The sequence below is a fragment of the Lagenorhynchus albirostris genome, chromosome 1, assembly GCF_949774975.1.
Source record: "Lagenorhynchus albirostris chromosome 1, mLagAlb1.1, whole genome shotgun sequence".
In the NCBI taxonomy this organism is placed as follows: Eukaryota; Metazoa; Chordata; class Mammalia; order Artiodactyla; family Delphinidae; genus Lagenorhynchus; species Lagenorhynchus albirostris.
This window is the reverse complement of record NC_083095.1, coordinates 93,458,297-93,475,733: the sequence shown is the minus strand read 5'-3', so window position 1 is coordinate 93,475,733 and position 17,437 is coordinate 93,458,297. Positions and strand designations below refer to the sequence as shown.

Sequence of the window (17,437 nt, the reverse complement as noted above, 5' to 3'; positions counted from 1 at the left end):
TTGGAAGGTAGAGCAGCATGTATACAAGGAGGGGAAAACTGAGCATAGCCATCTTTGTAGACAGATTCCTTCATACATGTAAAAGGGAGAAAAAAAAGAAATTATGACTAGGAGAGAGCAGTGATTTGCTTAGAGTAATATTTATGCAGCTTCACAGCAGGGTCAAAGAAAAATGAAATTGAGCAAATTGCCAGCTCTGCCTGGATGACACTTTCACATTATAGTTTCATTTTTTTTTTGCCCCTAAAGAGCAGCTTTAATTTCAAATGTCAACATAGACCAGATTTCAAATCACATAAAAACAATTGTTTAGAATATTTATCACTTGATGACTTCTTTCATTATATAGATACTCCCAAATATAAACAATTTGTTGAAAAGCAAACAGTTGGTATTGATTTTCAATACCAACTCAAGAAAGAAAATCTGTGTAAAAATAGCTATCCTTTTTTCAGTAAATTCATCATTTTACATAAATGATTAAGTGATATATATAGTGAAATTTCTGATGTATATTATTAGACGGGCTAGTCCATCTTCAAATATGCCTAGGAAGTGAGGCCAAACTGTTAATTAAAAGATGGCAGTTATTTTTAACAAGCAGAGTAATAGTGATGTTCTCTACAAAATTAATGTGTTCATGGAGCCATTTTTTTCATAGAAATATTTTAGACAGTTACTACAAACAAGTTAAACAATATAGAAATATATAAAGAACAAAATGTTCCCATCTTTACTGTTCCTCTACCTTTGTGAAGACAAATTACAAATTTTTAAACTTACTTTTAATCATTTTGTGTTGTGATTTTCCTCCAGCTGGAATCATGCTATATATATGTATGTGTGTGTGTGTATTTCACTTTTTTTTTTCCTACCTAATAATACATGATGGCCATCTTCTGGATCATTATTGATAAATCTGAGGCATTCCTTTTAACAGCTGTAGTATGGAGGCATAGCATGATTTACATCCTCTATTATGAGACAGTCACCCTATTTTTAGTTTTAGAGATGAGTACAATTTCAATAGCAGCGGCCAGGTTACTTTTCCAAAACGTTATGTGAATTCATACTCAGCACTGTGAGCACTCATCACAGCGCCCATTTCTTCGCCATCTCTTCATTACTGAATATTTACTTAATCTTTGCCAATCTGAGTAGAAATTAGACTCATGTTTTAATTCTAGCTTTTCCTGTTGTGAAATTCTACCCGTTTTATTAGGTTTCATTCTAATGGGTTAAATATTTTATGATTATTCAAATATCAGTAGTTGTTCTTTATACGAATGAATAGATGAGACTGAAAAGATTTAACCACACTTTTAACACCTCTGGAGAGGGCTGGAGGTGAAGGAAGATGTTCACAATCTTACTCTTTATGTAATCTAAATCTTTTGCAAGAAAATGTATTTATATGTTAGCCTGTGATTTTAAAAAATCCAAAAGACTTGTAAAATGACCTATAGATCATGCCTTCATGTACCTAATTATTCTTCACTAACTAAGGTGAAACAAGGGCAAATTGTAAATAAGGAGATATTTACTTCCAGCTTGGGCTTGTTGCATCAGAAACTGGTGTCACCAGGAGATTACATGCCTACCTACCTATTCTGACATTTAACTGTTGTTCATGTCAAAGGAACTGTGTTTGTTCCTAGTGCAATGTTGAGGTCATAAGTCAGGTTATGAAATATCAAGAGTGAAAAACCTATCCTCTTTTGAATAATTTAACATCATGTAATGGTTGATGATGCTATAGAATCTCTTGTGACTTTTTATTATACTTATGTATTTATATCAATTATATAATAAAATTGTCTTTTTAATATATACATATAAAGGTGTGGGTGAAAATTTGACTGACCCATCTGTGATAAAGGCAGAAGAAAAGAGGTAATAAGTTTTAATAATTTCATTAAGACATTTTTGTAATTTCAAATTCTACATTTCTATTTTCATTAACTGACTTTTTCTTTTAACTACCAATTCCACAGATCCTGTGATATGGTTTTTGGCCCAGCAAACCTAGGAGAAGATGCAATAAAAAACTTCAGAGCAAAACATCACTGTAATTCTTGCTGTAGAAAGCTTAAACTTCCAGGTAAGCATTTTCTTAATCAGTATAATATATAAATTGTTAGCAAAGTTAATTACTACAGAACTTCATAAGGCCAGAAGCATAAATACATATTTTTGGTTATAAATGGATCTATGCTTTCATTTATTACTTATAAAAACACAAAGTCCATTCACTTAATACATATTTATTATGTGTCTGCTGGGTGCCAGGAATTGTGTTAGATATTAACAATGCACAGTGAACAAGACAAACATGGTCCCTGCACTCGGTGGAGTTTAGCCAGGTCTTGGATACTGGCAAGATTAACAGAGAATTATAGGACTATCATAAATGCCAAGCAGAAAAAATAGAACAGGTAAGCAGATCACCTAACACAAACTTAGAAGTCAGGGAATGCTACCTGGGGAACTAACAGATTTGCCTAAAACTGAAGGATGAATAGACTTTCAGGTTAGCCTGGAAAAGAGTTGGGAAAAGAGTATTCTGTGAAACTGGAAGAGGAACTGAAGATACAGTCTCTCACGATAGTAACTTCATCTTATATTCGAAGAATTACAAGTTATTATTGAATCATAAGTTATATCACAAACCAGTTGTTCTCACCCTTTGGTGTGTGTCAGAATCCCCTGTGGAACTTTTTCAAAATTACAGGTGCCTGGCACTCACCCTTGAGCTGTATTTTTAAAAGTCCCTCTCATTGTGACCAATAATATAGTAGTAGTTAAGAGCTTGGACCTGGGAGCCAGACTCCAGGGCCTCAGAGAATACCTACATCATAGAGGTTTGTTGTTTTTTGTTTGTTAGAGGATTAAATTAGTTGGTATTTGTGACGTACTTAGAACAGTGACAGGCACATAGTAAGCATGTTAATACTACTATCTGTAAATTTTTAAAAATTGTTCATTATTAATAGATACAGAAATTATTTATTTTTGTATATTGACCTTGTATTCTGTGTTCTTGCTAAACTCACTTCTAGGAGGTTTTTGTTTGTTTGGTTCTTGTTTATTGTTTGTAAATTCCTTGGAATTTTCTGGGTAGACAATAGAGACAGTTTTATTACTTCCTTTCCAATCTGTATGCCTTTTATTTCTTTTTCTTGACTTTTTGTAATGGCAAGGAATTCAAGTACAATGTTGAATAGGAGTAGTGAGAGTAGACATCTTCCATGCCTCATTTCTTGAAGACGCTTATCCTAAATGTTCACTGAATTTGTCAGATGTCTTTTCTGCATCTATTTGTATGATCATTTGGTTTTTCTTCAACTGGTTAGTATTACATCGAATTACATTGATTGACTTTTTAAACGTTGAGCCAGTCTTGTATTCCGAGGACAAACTCCACTTTGTCATGGTATATTTTATATATATATATATATATATATATATTTGTAATATTATTATATATAATATTTATTATATTATTATAATATATATATTTTGTTGTTGTTATTGTGCTGGGTCTTTGTTGTGGCAGGCGGGCTCCTTAGTTGCAGCTCACGGGCTCCTTAGTTTCAGCATGTGAACTCTTAGTTGCAGCATGCATGTGGGATCTAGTTCCCTGACCAGGGATTGAACCCGGATCCCCTGCATTGGGAGTGCAGAGTCTTCACCACTGCGCCACCAGGGAAGTCCCTGTCACGGTATATTATCTTTTTTATGTGTTGTTGGGTTCAATTTTCTAATATTTGTTGATGATTTTTATATCTATGTTCATGAAGAATATTGGTCTATGGGGTTTTTTTCCTTGTACTGTCTTTGTCTTGTTTGGTGTGAGGATAATACTGACCTTAAAAATAAGTTTTAAGTGTTTATACCTCTTTTGTTTTGGGGAATAGATTGTATAGAATTGATATTATCCCAACTTCAAATGTTTGATAGAATTGTCTAGCAAAACCATCTCAGTCTGAAGTTTTGTCAGATGCTTTTTAATTTTTAGTTTTTTAAAATAGATGTCAGTTTCTTGAGTGAGTTTTAGTAGTTTGTGTCTTTCAGGGAATTGGTCCATTTTATTTTTTTTTTCCACTTTCATTGAGAAATAATTGATATACATATCTATAAGTTTAGAGTGGATAGCATGATGGTTTGATTTACATATATTGTGAAATGATTACCACACTAGATTAAGCTAACATCCATCTTCTTGTATAGATAGAATAAAAAGAAAGAAAAAAAAAGTTTTTCCTCACGATAACTCTTAGTATTTACTCTCTTAACAGCTTTCCTGTATATCATACAACAGTGTTAGCTGTAGTCACCATGTTGTACATTACGTCCGTAGTACTTATTTATCTTACAACTGGAAGTTTGTACCTTTTTTTTTTTTTTGCGGTACGTGGGCCTCTCACTGTTGTGGCCTCTCCCGTTGCGGAGCACAGGCTCCGGACGCGCAGGCTCAGCGGCCATGGCTCACGGGCCCAGCCGCTCTGTGGCATGTGGGATCTTCCCAGACCGGGGCACGAACCCGTGTCCCCTGCATCAGCAGGCGGCCTCTCAACCACTGCGCCACCAGGGAAGCCCGGTAATTTGTACCTTTTGACCACCTTCCTCCAGTTCTCCCTCCCCTCACCCCTCTACCTCTGGTAACCACAAGTCATCTGTTTCTGTGAGTTTGTTTGTTTGTTTAGGTTCCATGTATAAGTGAGATCATACAATATTTGTCTTCATTTTATTTAAATTGTCAAACTTATGGACATAGAGTCAATGATACTATCATCTTATTTTTTTTTTTGTCTGTGGGGGGGGTCTGTGGTGAATCCCATCTTTCATTAGGGTAATTTGTGCTTTTTGTTTTTTTGGTCAGTGTGGCTAAGGTGTATCAGTTTTATTGATACTTTCAAAGAACCACTTTTTGTTTTCATTGTTTTACTCTATTTTCTGTTGTCAGTTTCATTGACTTATTCTCTGTTATTTCCATGTTTCTGATTGCTTTGGGTTTAGTTTGTTTTTTCTCTAGTTTGTTAGGGTAAAAATTTAAAATATTCATTTGAGACTTTTTCTCTAACAAAACATTTTAGTGCTGTAAATTTTCATCTAAGCATTGTGTTAGCTGCATCCCACAAATTTTGGTATTTAAAAAAAATTTTTTTGGTGTGTTTTAGTTTAGTTTTTATTTTTTAAATATTTCTTATTTCCTTTGAGATTTCTTCTTTGACCTATGGATTAATTACAGGTGTGTTTTTTGTTTGTTTATTTTTGGCTGCATTGGATCTTCATTGCTATGCACGGGCTTTCTCTAGTTGTGGCGAGTGGGGGCTACTCTAGATTGCGGTGTGCGGGCTTCTCATTGTGTTGGCTTCTCTTATTGTAGAGCAGGGGCTCTAGGTGCGCGGGCTTCAGTAGTTGCAGTACGCAGGCTCAGTAGTTGTAGCTCACAGGCTCTAGAGCGCAGATTCAGCAGTGGTGGTACACGGGCTTAGTTGCTCTGTGGCCTGTGGGATCTTCTCAGACCAGGGCTCAAACCCATGTCCCTTGCATTGTCAGGTGGATTCTTAACCACTGGGCCACCAGGGAAGTCCCAATGAAGGAAAGTTTTTTGATAGTGTTGTTCTGGTTTTTAATATCCTTGCTGATTTTCTGTCTATTCTATTTATTACTTAGAAGAAAGGTCTCTAAGTGTAATTGTTGATTTATCTGCTTTGCTTTCAGTTCTGTCAATTTTTCCTGCATGTATTTTGAAGCTTTGCTCTTAGATACATACAGATTTACAGTTGTTATGACTTCTTGGTGATTTAATTTTTATTAAATTAATGCCATGGTAATTCTCCTTGTTCTAAAGTCTGCTTTGTCTGATATTAACATAGCTTGTGATTAGTGGTTTCATCAGGTATCTTTTCCCATTCTTTTTACCTGTATATATTAATTCTATTTAAAGTGGTTTTCTTGTAGACGGCATATAGTTAGTTCCTAGGTTTAATTTGTTTTTTAAAATCTAACCATTTCCATCTTATAATAGCTGTTTTAGACCCTTTACATTTAATGTAATTAGTGATATGGTTAGATTTTGATCTGCTGTTTTATTGTTTTCTGTTTGATGTCTCTGGTTTGGTTTTTTTGTTGTTTTCTGCACCCCACACCCCACAGCCCTTGCTCTGTTTTAGTATTCTGTTATATCTTTATGTTTAGTTTTTTTAGTGGTTGATCTTAGTTCCCCTTACCTAAGAATGTATTTCGCTTTCATTCCTGAAGGGTATTTTCACTGGATCTAGAATTTTAGGTTGACATTTCTTTCTTTCAGCACTTAAAAAATGTTCTGCTGTCTTCTAGCCTCTGTTATTTATGATGAAAACTCCAGTCATTTGAATTGTTCTTCCCTTATACATGATGTATCATTATAATCTATCTTCTTTCAAGATTTATTCTTTATTTTTGGTTTTGAGCAGTTTGATTCTGTGATTATGTTAACTGTAGTTAGCAGTTATGTCTAGTTGTAGCTTTCTCTGAGTTTATCCTGTTTCAGTTTTACTAAGCTTCTTGAATTTGCCAATTTATGACTTTTATCACATTTGGGGAGTTTTTAGCTATTAGTTCATCAAATATTTGTCCGCATCAATCTCTTCTCTTTCTGGACTCTCATAAAAAGAATGTTAGACCTTTTGATATTGTCACCCAGGAACTTGTGGCTCTGATTACTTCCTTAAAAATTAATTTTTTTCTTTAGTTCAGATTGGATAATTTCTATTGATCTACACACAAATTCACTGACTCCTCATTCTTTATTTCTTCATTCTGCTATTAAGCTCATACACTGAATTTTTTATTTCAGTTATATTTTTCAGTACTATAATTTCCTGTTGGTCTTTTTATACTGATTATTTCTCTGCTGAAAACTTATTTTTCCTTTCATTTCAAGTCTGTTTGTCCTGCGTCATGGAGTATGGTTCTGGTAGTTTAAAGTCTTAATTATTCTACCATCTGAGTAACGTTGGGATTGGTTTCTCTTGGTTGTCTTTTTCTTTGAGAATCTTTGAAATGTTCCTGTTTGTTGTATCTCTAGTAATTTTAGAATGTGTCCTGGATATTTTGAATATTATGTTATAAGATTTTTGAGGTCTTATTAAAAATCCTCTATAGAGAATTTTGAATTTTGAATCCTTGAGATTTTGGGTGTTAATAGGCAATCACCTCAGTTAAATTCAGTTCACAAGTCCCAGTCTGTTTTCTGTGTGGCTGTCTCTGTACTGTCAGTTTAGTTTTTAAAGCCTTTGCATTATTAATCAGGTCTCTCTCACATGTGTGTCAAACAAGGGCAAGTCTGGGACACAAGTGAAGGTCTGCACCATAGTTTAGTTCTCAAAGCCTATGCTATGCCATCTTTCCATATATGTGCCACTCAAGCCTGAGTCTGGGATTTCATACATAAATTTAGGGTATCTCTCTCTCCATTTTCCCCCTCTCCAAGATTTCTTCCATACTTTGTGACTCCCGGGGGCCTCTTCTTTCCTTTTTTGTTTTTTGGTACACTGACTAGAAAGCCAGGATTTTGGCATCCCTGCACTGTCACACACATTCTGCAATTAGGTCTGTTTCTGGTGCTGAAAATAATACTTTTTGGATCATAGAGGTACCTATTCTCAGTTCTTCTGGTCAGAGAGAAGGGTTTTCTCTTGGAGTTGTAGGTTCTTGCCCAACTGCCACCACTGTAGGAATGTCTCTTCATGACCAGGGCTTAGGTAAAGGGCAGAAGAGCAAAAAGAATAATTAAAAAGAGGGAATTCCCCTCAACATTTTCCATCCCACAGGGTCCTCCTTCCTTATCCTGTGGCCAGAAGGTCTTGAAGCTTTTTGTGTCCATACTCACTGTATGTTTCTATGATTGAGCTATTTTCAAGTCTAAGCCCAGAAATAAGAGATGGGAAAAAAACAGGAAGCTCACCACCATATAAATCGTTCTTCAAGTTCTGATTTCCTTCTCCTATATGTCTGCTGTTACTTTTCAGAAATCTGAGATAGTTGCTTTATGTATCATGTTTTTACTTGTAATCAGTTTTTATTTGTAATCAGTGAGAGAGAGAGAGGATGGAATATGCTTAGTCCATTTAAGCCAGAAGTAGAACACACAATGATGAATTTAACAGGCAGCCCAGATATAATTTTTATTTGGTTTTGATACAATGCAATATTTAATAGCATATCTGTTTTTTAAATTGTCATTTAAAGGATTTTACAGCTTGGAAGGGACCTTAAAAGCAACCCAGTCCAAGTCCATCGTTTTACAGAACATAAAATAAGAGTTTACATGATTTGCCCATGGTTACACCATTAGTTAACAGCATTATAATTGTGAATTGAATTATAATTGTGTTTGAATTATAATTGTGTTTCTGTCCATTGTTCTTTGTGTACACTTCAGCTACAAATTAATTTGCATTCCCTAAGGCCTTACTGGCAAAGTCTTGAATTTAAAGTTTATCAAAAATTGTTCATACTGGGGCTTCCCTTGTCACGCAGTGGTTGAGAGTCCGCCTGCCGATGCAGGGGACACGGGTTCGTGCCCCAGTCTGGGAAGGTCCCACATGCCGTGGAGTGGCTGGGCCCGTGAGCCATGGCCGCTGAGCCTGCGCGTCTGGAGCCTGTGCTCCGCAACAGGAGAGGCCACAACAGTGAGAGGCCCGCATATCGCAAAAAAAAAAATTGTTCATACTGTAGCAAATATGTATTTGGATCATTGAATATAGACTATTACTGAAATTAAAATTAACAGTTCATATTCTGAGTGTTCTATTTTACATGGAGATAAAAGTATAAGGGTATATGCACGACTATGGTTTGTTTATAAAGTATAAATTTGATACTACTGCATTGTTTTCCAGTTCTGCAACCATTGTCATATATGTCTATTACTCCCTGAGTTCATCCTATCCCATAGCTATAAAGGCAGTCTACATCCTGATAGTACCAAATTTAACTGAAGACTAACTTCTTTCCTGAGCTCCTGTTTCTATATTGAGTTTCCTACATTGCTACTTGAATTACTTTTAAGTAACACTTTCACTCCAGAACTCTTGACTTTCATTTTCCACCCCTACCCACGAAATTCTGCTTCCCTGTCTCATTAATGGTTACCCAGTTGCTCAGGCTCAAAACCTAAAAGCCAGCCAGTTCCTTTGTTCTCTTACTTTTTGTTTGTTTGTTTTTTTGCGGTACGCGGGCCTCTCACTGTCACAGTCTCTCCCGCCGCGGAGCACAGGCTCCGGACGCGCAGGCCCAGCGGCCACAGCTCACGGGCCCAGCCACTCTGCGGCACGTGGGATCCTCCCGGATCGGGGCGTGAACCCATGCCCCCTGCATCGGCAGGCCGACTCTCAACCACTGCGCCACCAGGGAAGCCCTGTTCTCTTACTTTTCATAACCAATCTGTCAAATTCTGTCTGCTCAAATTCTGAAATCTCCCTAGAATTTATCAATTTCTCTTCATCGTCATTGCCACCATTTTGTTTCCTGGATTCTTACCAGTAGCCCTCTAACAAGACTTCATGTGACGATTGGAATGGTCATTTTAAACAAATTTGATTACATTCCTCCCTTAAGACTTCTTAGTACCTTGCAGTGGGTTTTCACCGTAATCTATACTTAGTTTGCAAACCATGAATCAGAGGTCAGCAAACTTTTCTGTAAAAGGCAAACAAAGGAAGTATACATTTTAGGCTTCGTGGGCCATATGGCCTGTGTCACAGCTACCCAACTCTCCCATTGTAATACAAAAACAGCCATAGACAATCTGTAAACAAATTTCTATGGTTTCATTCCAGTAAAACTATTTACAAAAACAAGTAGGCCAGATTTGGCGCACAGGCTGTAGTTTGACAACTGCTGACCGTTAATGATTGTTTGACCTCATTTTCTCCTAGTCTTTCCCTCATTCACTACATGCAAGCCATGCTGCTTCTTGCCATTCTTGGAACACACCAAGTCCATTTCCTTTTTGCAGTCCGCAGTTAACTTTCTCTGCATAGAGTACTCTTCCTGGGACTTTGGTAGGTCATTTCTTAGTACTCAGGTCTTGTATGTTACCTCCTGTGGCTTTTCTCCCCAGCCCTATCTAAAAGAATCACCTCATACCGTCTCCCACCTGACCCTCATCACACTATTTTCTTCAAAGCACTTGCTACTACTTATAATTGTCATTTTTCTATTTGTTTTTCTTCACCTACAAGAATATAAGCTCCATGAGAACAGGGACCTTACCTGCCTTGTTCACTGCTGCATTTCTACACTTACATGAGTTACTGACTTATGGTCGGAGTGTAATAATTATTTGTTGAATGATTTCATTTTTATGTGTATAAATTTTGTGACTTTTGAATTTATAACAACCTTGTAGAAAATAGATCTGGCATGTTTAGAGGGAAATTGATTTAGAAAATGTTCTTAATTTTTTGTTTCTAAGCGATACTCTTTTTTTCTTTTTTTGTTGGGGGTCATGAATATAGATCTGAAGAGGAATGACTATACACCTGACAAAATTATATTTCCTCAGGATGAGCCTTCTGATTTGACTCTTCAGCCTGGAAATTCCACCAAAGAATCAGAATCAACTAATTCTATTCGTCTGATGTTATAATATTACTGAATCATTGGTTTTGCCTACATCTCACAAAAATGTTACTGTCACTTTTCATTTAGGAGGGAACTGTTTGGTAATAAAGAAAAGCGTGTGCTAATTGAATATGCTGAACTGGCACATTTAAAAGGTCAATATTCTTTTGACCTGATTAAATTAGTCGGGAACTCCCTATACAATACAGCTGGCAGCTGTTAAATTTTAAAGGTAAAGAAAAATTAGTATTTATAACTTTTTAAAGGGCTCTTTTTAACAGAGGATTTCATTTGACTTTGTTCTGATGAGGGTAATACCCTCTCTTCATGTGGTGCAATACCATTAACCAAAGTTAGGTGTCCGTGCAGATTTTATTGGCAGCTGGTTTACTGCCATTCAGCTAGCAAAATGAAGAAATCACCCAGTCTTTTGGTTAAATGGCAGTCAGGTGTCTTCCTCAGTGTGTTTCAGTGTGTTCAGTGATGATGTCACTAGTGCCCAGCTAGATGCTTGTTGTTTCCCATCTCATGGGAAAGGAGATGGCTTGTTACAATTCTAGATCTACAGGGATATAGAAAGCCCAAGCAGAAAACCATTTTCTAAGAGGGACCTTATGAATCAGGGTTAGGCTCCTATTTAAAAGGTAGAGCCAGTTTTTTCGTTAAATAGAGCCCAAATTGTGCAAAGTATTAGTGCTTTTTTTTTTTTTTTAAAACATTGTTAAGTAGAAGAAAGCCATGGTAGACTGGTATAACCTAAATATATCAAAGGAGAAACTTAACTCACTGTCCAAGAGAAGTTACCCTGTGAGAAAAGTTAAAGTGCTTTTTTCTTATCTATATCTACTATAGTTACAACTTGGAAGTTACATACTTCTCAAAAGATTTTATTGACCAGTATATCAAATCAGAATGTAAACATGAATTCTTGCATATATTTAAAATTGTGTAGGAACATCTGAACATGAATATTGTTTGTGGTACTTAAGAAATTGAATTGGATTATCATTATGTGATGTTGGGAGATTGCAATGCAACTTTATGCCAATAAAATGTAATTTAACTGCCCCAGATATTGTTGAATACTCAACAACAAGAAAAGCTTTTCATCTGTCTGAAGTACTGTGCTTTGACTATTTTTCTTTCTTTTTTTTTCCCCTAGGTACTAATTTTAATTTTTATTTGGGAGGGAGCAGTGTAAATCTTATTTGTATTCAGTAGTGTATCTCATAGATACAGACAAGGGAAAAAGAGATAAGCTGTTCAAATAGTGTTTAATATTGATGGGGGGGAGAAAGAAAAAATGTATTAAAGATATTATACTATATACATTTTGTATGTCATTAAATCTTTAAAAGAAATTAAATAAATTTATTCTTGTTTAAAGATGTTTTACTGAGTATAATCATTCTGAAAAGTTAATATTTTCACTGTTAATTTTTTTTCAGAATATCAGGTTCTTTTCAAATGAACCAATTGTATGCCTGTGCATTTTGATCTCCTGTCCTGTACAGTGTTTAAAGTGATCTTGATTTCCTACTGTGTTTTTAGTTATTTATTTTTGGATCTGTTTCTTGTTATGTCAGAAAAGAGGGATATGAATTGTCTACTGATATTTAATATTTTGTTGATTATTTTCACATGATAGTAATAGTAGTTGAGGGCTTCCCTGGTGGCTCAGTGGTTAAGAATCTGCCTGCCAATGCAGCGGACGTGGGTTCAAGCCCTGGTCCGGGAAGTTCCCACGTGCCACGGAGCAACGAAGCCCATGAGCCGCCACTACTGAGCCTGCACTCTAGAGCCCACGAGCCACAACTACGGACGCCCGCATGCCTAGAGCCCGTTCTCCGCAACAAGAGAAGCCACCGCAATGAGAAGCCCGTGCACCACAATGAAGGGTAGCCCCCACTCGCCGCAACTGGAGAAAGCACGCACACAGCAAGGAAGACTAAACGCAGCCAAAAATAAATAAAATTAATTAATTTAAAAACAAATAATAATAATAATAGTAGTTAAACACTTATTTAGTACTTAATATGTGTCATGTACTATTCTAAGTACTTTACATACATTAACCCTTTTAATCCTTTATGAAATAGGTGTTACTATTATCCTGTGATGCTGATTAGAAGATCACAGCATTAGGTAAAGTAACTTTCCTCAGATTCTTATACTTAGTAAGTAGCAGCACTAGAATTTGAACACAGGCAGATAGGCTTTTTTGTTTGTTTGTTTTTTTATACTGTAAGTTCTTATTAGTCATCAATTTTATACACATCAGTGTATACATGTCAATCCCAATCGCCCAATTCAGCACACCATGATCCGCACCCCACCGCGGTTTTCCCCCCTTGATGTCCATACGTTTGTTCTCTACATCTGTGTCTCAACTTGTGCCCTGCAAACTGGTTCATCCGTACCATTTTTCTAGCTTCCACATACATGCGTTAATATATGATATTTGTTTTTCTCTTTCTGACTTACTTCACTCTGTGTGAAAATCTCTAGATCCATCCACGTCTCAACAAATGACTCAATTTCATTCTTTTCTATGGCTGAGTAATATTCCATTGTATATAGGTACCACATCTTCTTTATCCATTCGTCTGTCGATGGGCATTTAGGTTGCTTCCATGACCTAGCTATTGTAAATAGTGCTGCAATGAACATTGGGGTGTATGTGTCTTTTTGATTTATGGTTTTCTCTAGGTATATGCCCAGTAGTGGGATTGCTGGATCATATGGTAATTCTATTTTTAGTTTTTTAAGGAACCTCCATACTGTTCTCCCTAGTGGCTGTATGAATTTACATTCCCACCATCAGTGCAAGAGGGTTCCCTTTTCTCCACACCCTCGCCAGCATTTGTTGTTTGTAGATTTTCTGATGATAGCCATTCTAACTGCTGTGAGGTGATACCTCATTGTAGTTTTGATTTGCATTCCTCTAATAATCAGTGATGTTGAGCAGCTTTTCATGTGCTTCTTGGCCATCTGTATGTCTTCTTTGGAGAAATGTGTATTTATGTCTTCTGCCCATTTTTGGATTGGGTTGTTCGTTTCTTTAATATTGAGCTGCATGTGCTATTTATATATTTTGGAGATTAATCCTTTGTCCGTTGATTCGTTTGCAAATATTTTCTCCCATTCTGAGGGTTGTCTTTTCGTCTTGTTTATGGTTTCCTTTGCTGTGCAAAAGCTTTTAACTTTCATTAGGTCCCATTTGTTTATTCTTGGTTTTATTTCCATTACTCTAGGAGGTGGGTCAAAAAAGATCTTGCTGTGATTTATGTCAAAGAGTGTTCTTCCTATGTTTTCCTCTAAGAGTTTTAGAGTGTCCGGTCTTACATTTAGGTCTCGAATCCATTTTGAGTTTACTTTTGTGTTTGGTGTTAGGGAGTATTCTACTTTCATTCTTTTACATGTAGCTGTCCAGTTTTCCCAGCACCACTTATTGAAGAGACTGTCTTTTCTCCATTGTATATCCTTGCCTCCATTTTCATAGATTAGTTGACCATAAATGTGTTTATCTCTGGGCATTCTATCTTGTTCCATTGATCTATGTTTCTGTTTATGTGCCAGTACAATATTGTCTTGATTACTATGGCTTTGTAGTATAGTCTGAAGTCAGGGAGTCCGATTCCTCCAGCTCCATTTTTTTCCCTGAACACTCCTGTGGCTATTCGGGGTATTTTATGTCTCCATACAAATTTTAAGATGATTTGTTCTAGTTCCATAAAAAATGCCATTAGTAATTTCATAGGAATTGCATTGAATCTGTAGATTGCTTTGGGTAGTGTAGTCATTTTCACAATATTGATTCTTCCAATCCAAGAACATGGTGTATCTCTCCATCTGTTGGTATCATCTTTAATTTTTTTCATCAGTGTCTTATAGTTTTCTGCATACAGGTCTTTTGTTTCCCTAGGTAGGTTTATTCCTAGATATTTTATTCTTTTTGTTGCAGTGGTAAATGGGAGTGTTTCCATAATTTCTCTTTCAGATTTTTCATCATTAGTGTATAGGAATGCCAGAGATTTCTGTGCATTAATTTTGTATCCTGCAACTTTACCAGATTCATTGATTAGCTCTAGTAGTTTTCTGGTGGCATTTTTAGGATTCTCTATGTATGGTATCATGTCATCTGCAAACAGTGACAGTTTTACTTCTTTTCCAATTTGTATTCCTTTTATTTCTTTTTCTTCTCTGATTGCCATGGCTAGGACTTCCAAAACTATGTTGAATAATAGTGGTGAATGTGGACATCCTTGTCTCGTTCCTGATCTGAGAGGAAATGCTTTCAGGTTTTCACCATTGAGAATGATGTTTGCTATGGGTTTGTCCTATATGGCCTTCATTATGTTGAGGTAGGTTCCCTCTGTGCCCACTTTCTGGAGAGTTTTTATCATAAATGGGTGTTGAGTTTTGTCAAAAGCTTTTTCTGCATCTATTGAGATGACCATATGGTTTTTATTCAACTTGTTAATATGGTGTATCACATTGATTGATTTGCGTATATTGAATCCTTGCATCCCTGGGATAAATCCCACTTGATCATGGTGTATGATCCTTTTAATGTGTTGTTGGATTCTGTTTGGTAGTATTTTGCTGAGGATTTTTGCATGTATATTCATCAGTGATATTGGTCTGTAATTTTCTTTTTTTGTAGTGTCTTTGGTTTTGGTGTCAGGGTGATGGTGGCTTCATAGAATGAGTTTGGGAGTGTTCCTTCCTCTGCAATTTTTTGGAAGAGTTTGAGAAGGATGGGTGTTAGCTCTTCTCTAAATGTTTGATAGAATTCAGTTGTGAAGCCATCTGGTCCTGGACTTCTGTTTGTTGGAAGATTTTTATTCACAGTTTCAATTTCATTACTTGTGTTGGTCTGTTCATATTTTCTGTTTCTTCCTGGTTCAGTCTTGGAAGGTTATACCTTTCTAGAATTTGTCCATTTCTTCCAGGTTGTCCATTTTATTGGCATACAGTTGCTTGTAGTAGTCTCTTAGGATGCTTTGTATTTCTACGGTGTCTGTTGTAACTTCTCCTTTTTCATTTCTACTTTTATTGATTTGAGTCCTCTCCCTCTTTTTCTCAATGAGTCTGGCTAATGGTTTATCAATTTTGTTTATCTTCTCAAAGAACCAGCTTTTAGTTTTATTGATCTTTGCTATTGTTTTTTTTTGTTTGTATTTCATTTATTTCTGCTCTGATCTTTGTGATTTCTTTCCTTCTGCTAATTTTGGGTTTTGTTTGTTCTTCTTTCTCTAGTTCCTTTAGGTGTAAGGTTAGATTGTTTACTGAGATTTTTCTTGTTTCTTGAGGTAGGCTTGTATAGCTATAAACTTCCCTCTTAGAACTCCATTTGCTGCATCCCATAGGTTTTGGATCATCGTGTTTTCATTGTCATTTGTCTCTAGGTATTTTTTGATTTCCTCTTTGATTTCTTCAGTGATCTCTTGTTTATTTAGTAATGTATTATTTAGCCTCCATGTGTTTGTGTTTTTTACGGTTTTTTCCCTGTAATTCATTTCTAATCATAGTGTTGTGGTCAGAAAATATGCTTGATATGATTTCAATTTTCTTAAATTTACTGAGGCTTGATTTGTGACCCAAGATGTGGCCTATCCTGGAGAATGTTCTGTGCACACTTGAGAAGGAAGTGTAATCTGCTGTTTTTGGATGGAATGTCTTATAAATATCAATTAAATCTGTCTGGTCTGTTGTGTCATTTAAAGCTCTGTTTCCTTATTTATTTTTATTTTGGATGATCTGGTCCATTGGTGTAAGTGAGGTGTTAAAGTCCCTCACTATTACTGTGTTACTGTAGATTTCCTCTTTTATAGCTGTTAGCAGTTGCCTTTTGTACTGAGGTGCTCCTATGTTGGGTGCATATATATTTATAATTGTTATATCTTCTTCTTGGATTGATCCCTTGATCATTATATAGAGTCCTTCCTTGTATCTTGTAACGTTCTTTATTTTAATGTGTATTTTATCTCATATGAGTATAGCTACTCCAGCTTTCTTTTGATTCTCATTTGCATGGAATACCTTTTTCCATCCCCTCACTTTCAGTCTGTATGTGTCCCTAGGTCTGAAGTGGGTCTCTTGTAGACAGCATATAGATGGGTCTTGTTTTTGTATCCATTCAGCAAGCCTGTGTCTTTTGGTTGGAGCATTTAATCCATTCATGTTTAAGGTAATTATCGATATGTATGTTACTATGACCATTTTCTGAATTGTTGGGTTTGTTTTGTAGGTCCTTTTGTTCTCTTTTGTTTCCCACTTACAGAAGTTCCTTTAGCATTTGCTGTAGAGCTGGTTTGGTGGTGCTGAATTCTGTTAGCTTTTGCTTGTCTGTAAAGCTTTTGATTTCTCCATCGAATCTGAATGATATCCTTGCCGGGTAGAGTAATCTTGGTTGTAGTTTCTTCCCTTTCATCACTTTAAGTATATCATGCCACTCCCTTGTGGCTTGTAGAGTTTCTGGTGAGACATCAGATGTTAACCTCATGGAGTTCCCTTGTATGTTATTTGTCGTTTTTCCCTTTCTGCTTTCAATAATTTTTCTTTGTCTTTAATTTTTGCCAATTTGATTATTATGTGTCTCGGCATGTTTCTTCTTGGGTTTATCCTGTGTAGGACTGTGCTTCCTGGACTTGGGTGGCTGTTTCCTTTCCCATGTTAGGGAAGTTTTCAACTATAATCTCTTCAAAGATTTTCTCAGGTCCTTTCTTCTCCTTCTGGGACCCCTGTAATGCGAATGTTGTTGAGTTTAATGTTGTTCCAGAGGTCTCTTAGGCTTTCTTCATTTCTTTTCTTTCTT

General features: G+C 36.1%; 1 protein-coding gene across 1 annotated transcript in view; it reads left to right on the top strand.

Moving 5' to 3' along the window:
- The window catches only part of TRPM7 (transient receptor potential cation channel subfamily M member 7), a 120,645-nt gene extending 108,642 nt beyond the window's left edge, over positions 1 to 12,003 (top strand). Inside the window, exons 37-39 of the mRNA XM_060149785.1 lie at positions 1,842 to 1,893; positions 1,995 to 2,101; positions 10,512 to 12,003. Coding sequence (XP_060005768.1) covers positions 1,842 to 1,893; positions 1,995 to 2,101; positions 10,512 to 10,642 — 290 coding nt within the window. The 3' untranslated portion in view covers positions 10,643 to 12,003. The remainder of the gene's footprint in view (positions 1 to 1,841; positions 1,894 to 1,994; positions 2,102 to 10,511) is intronic.
- The last annotated feature ends 5,434 nt before the right edge of the window (positions 12,004 to 17,437 follow it).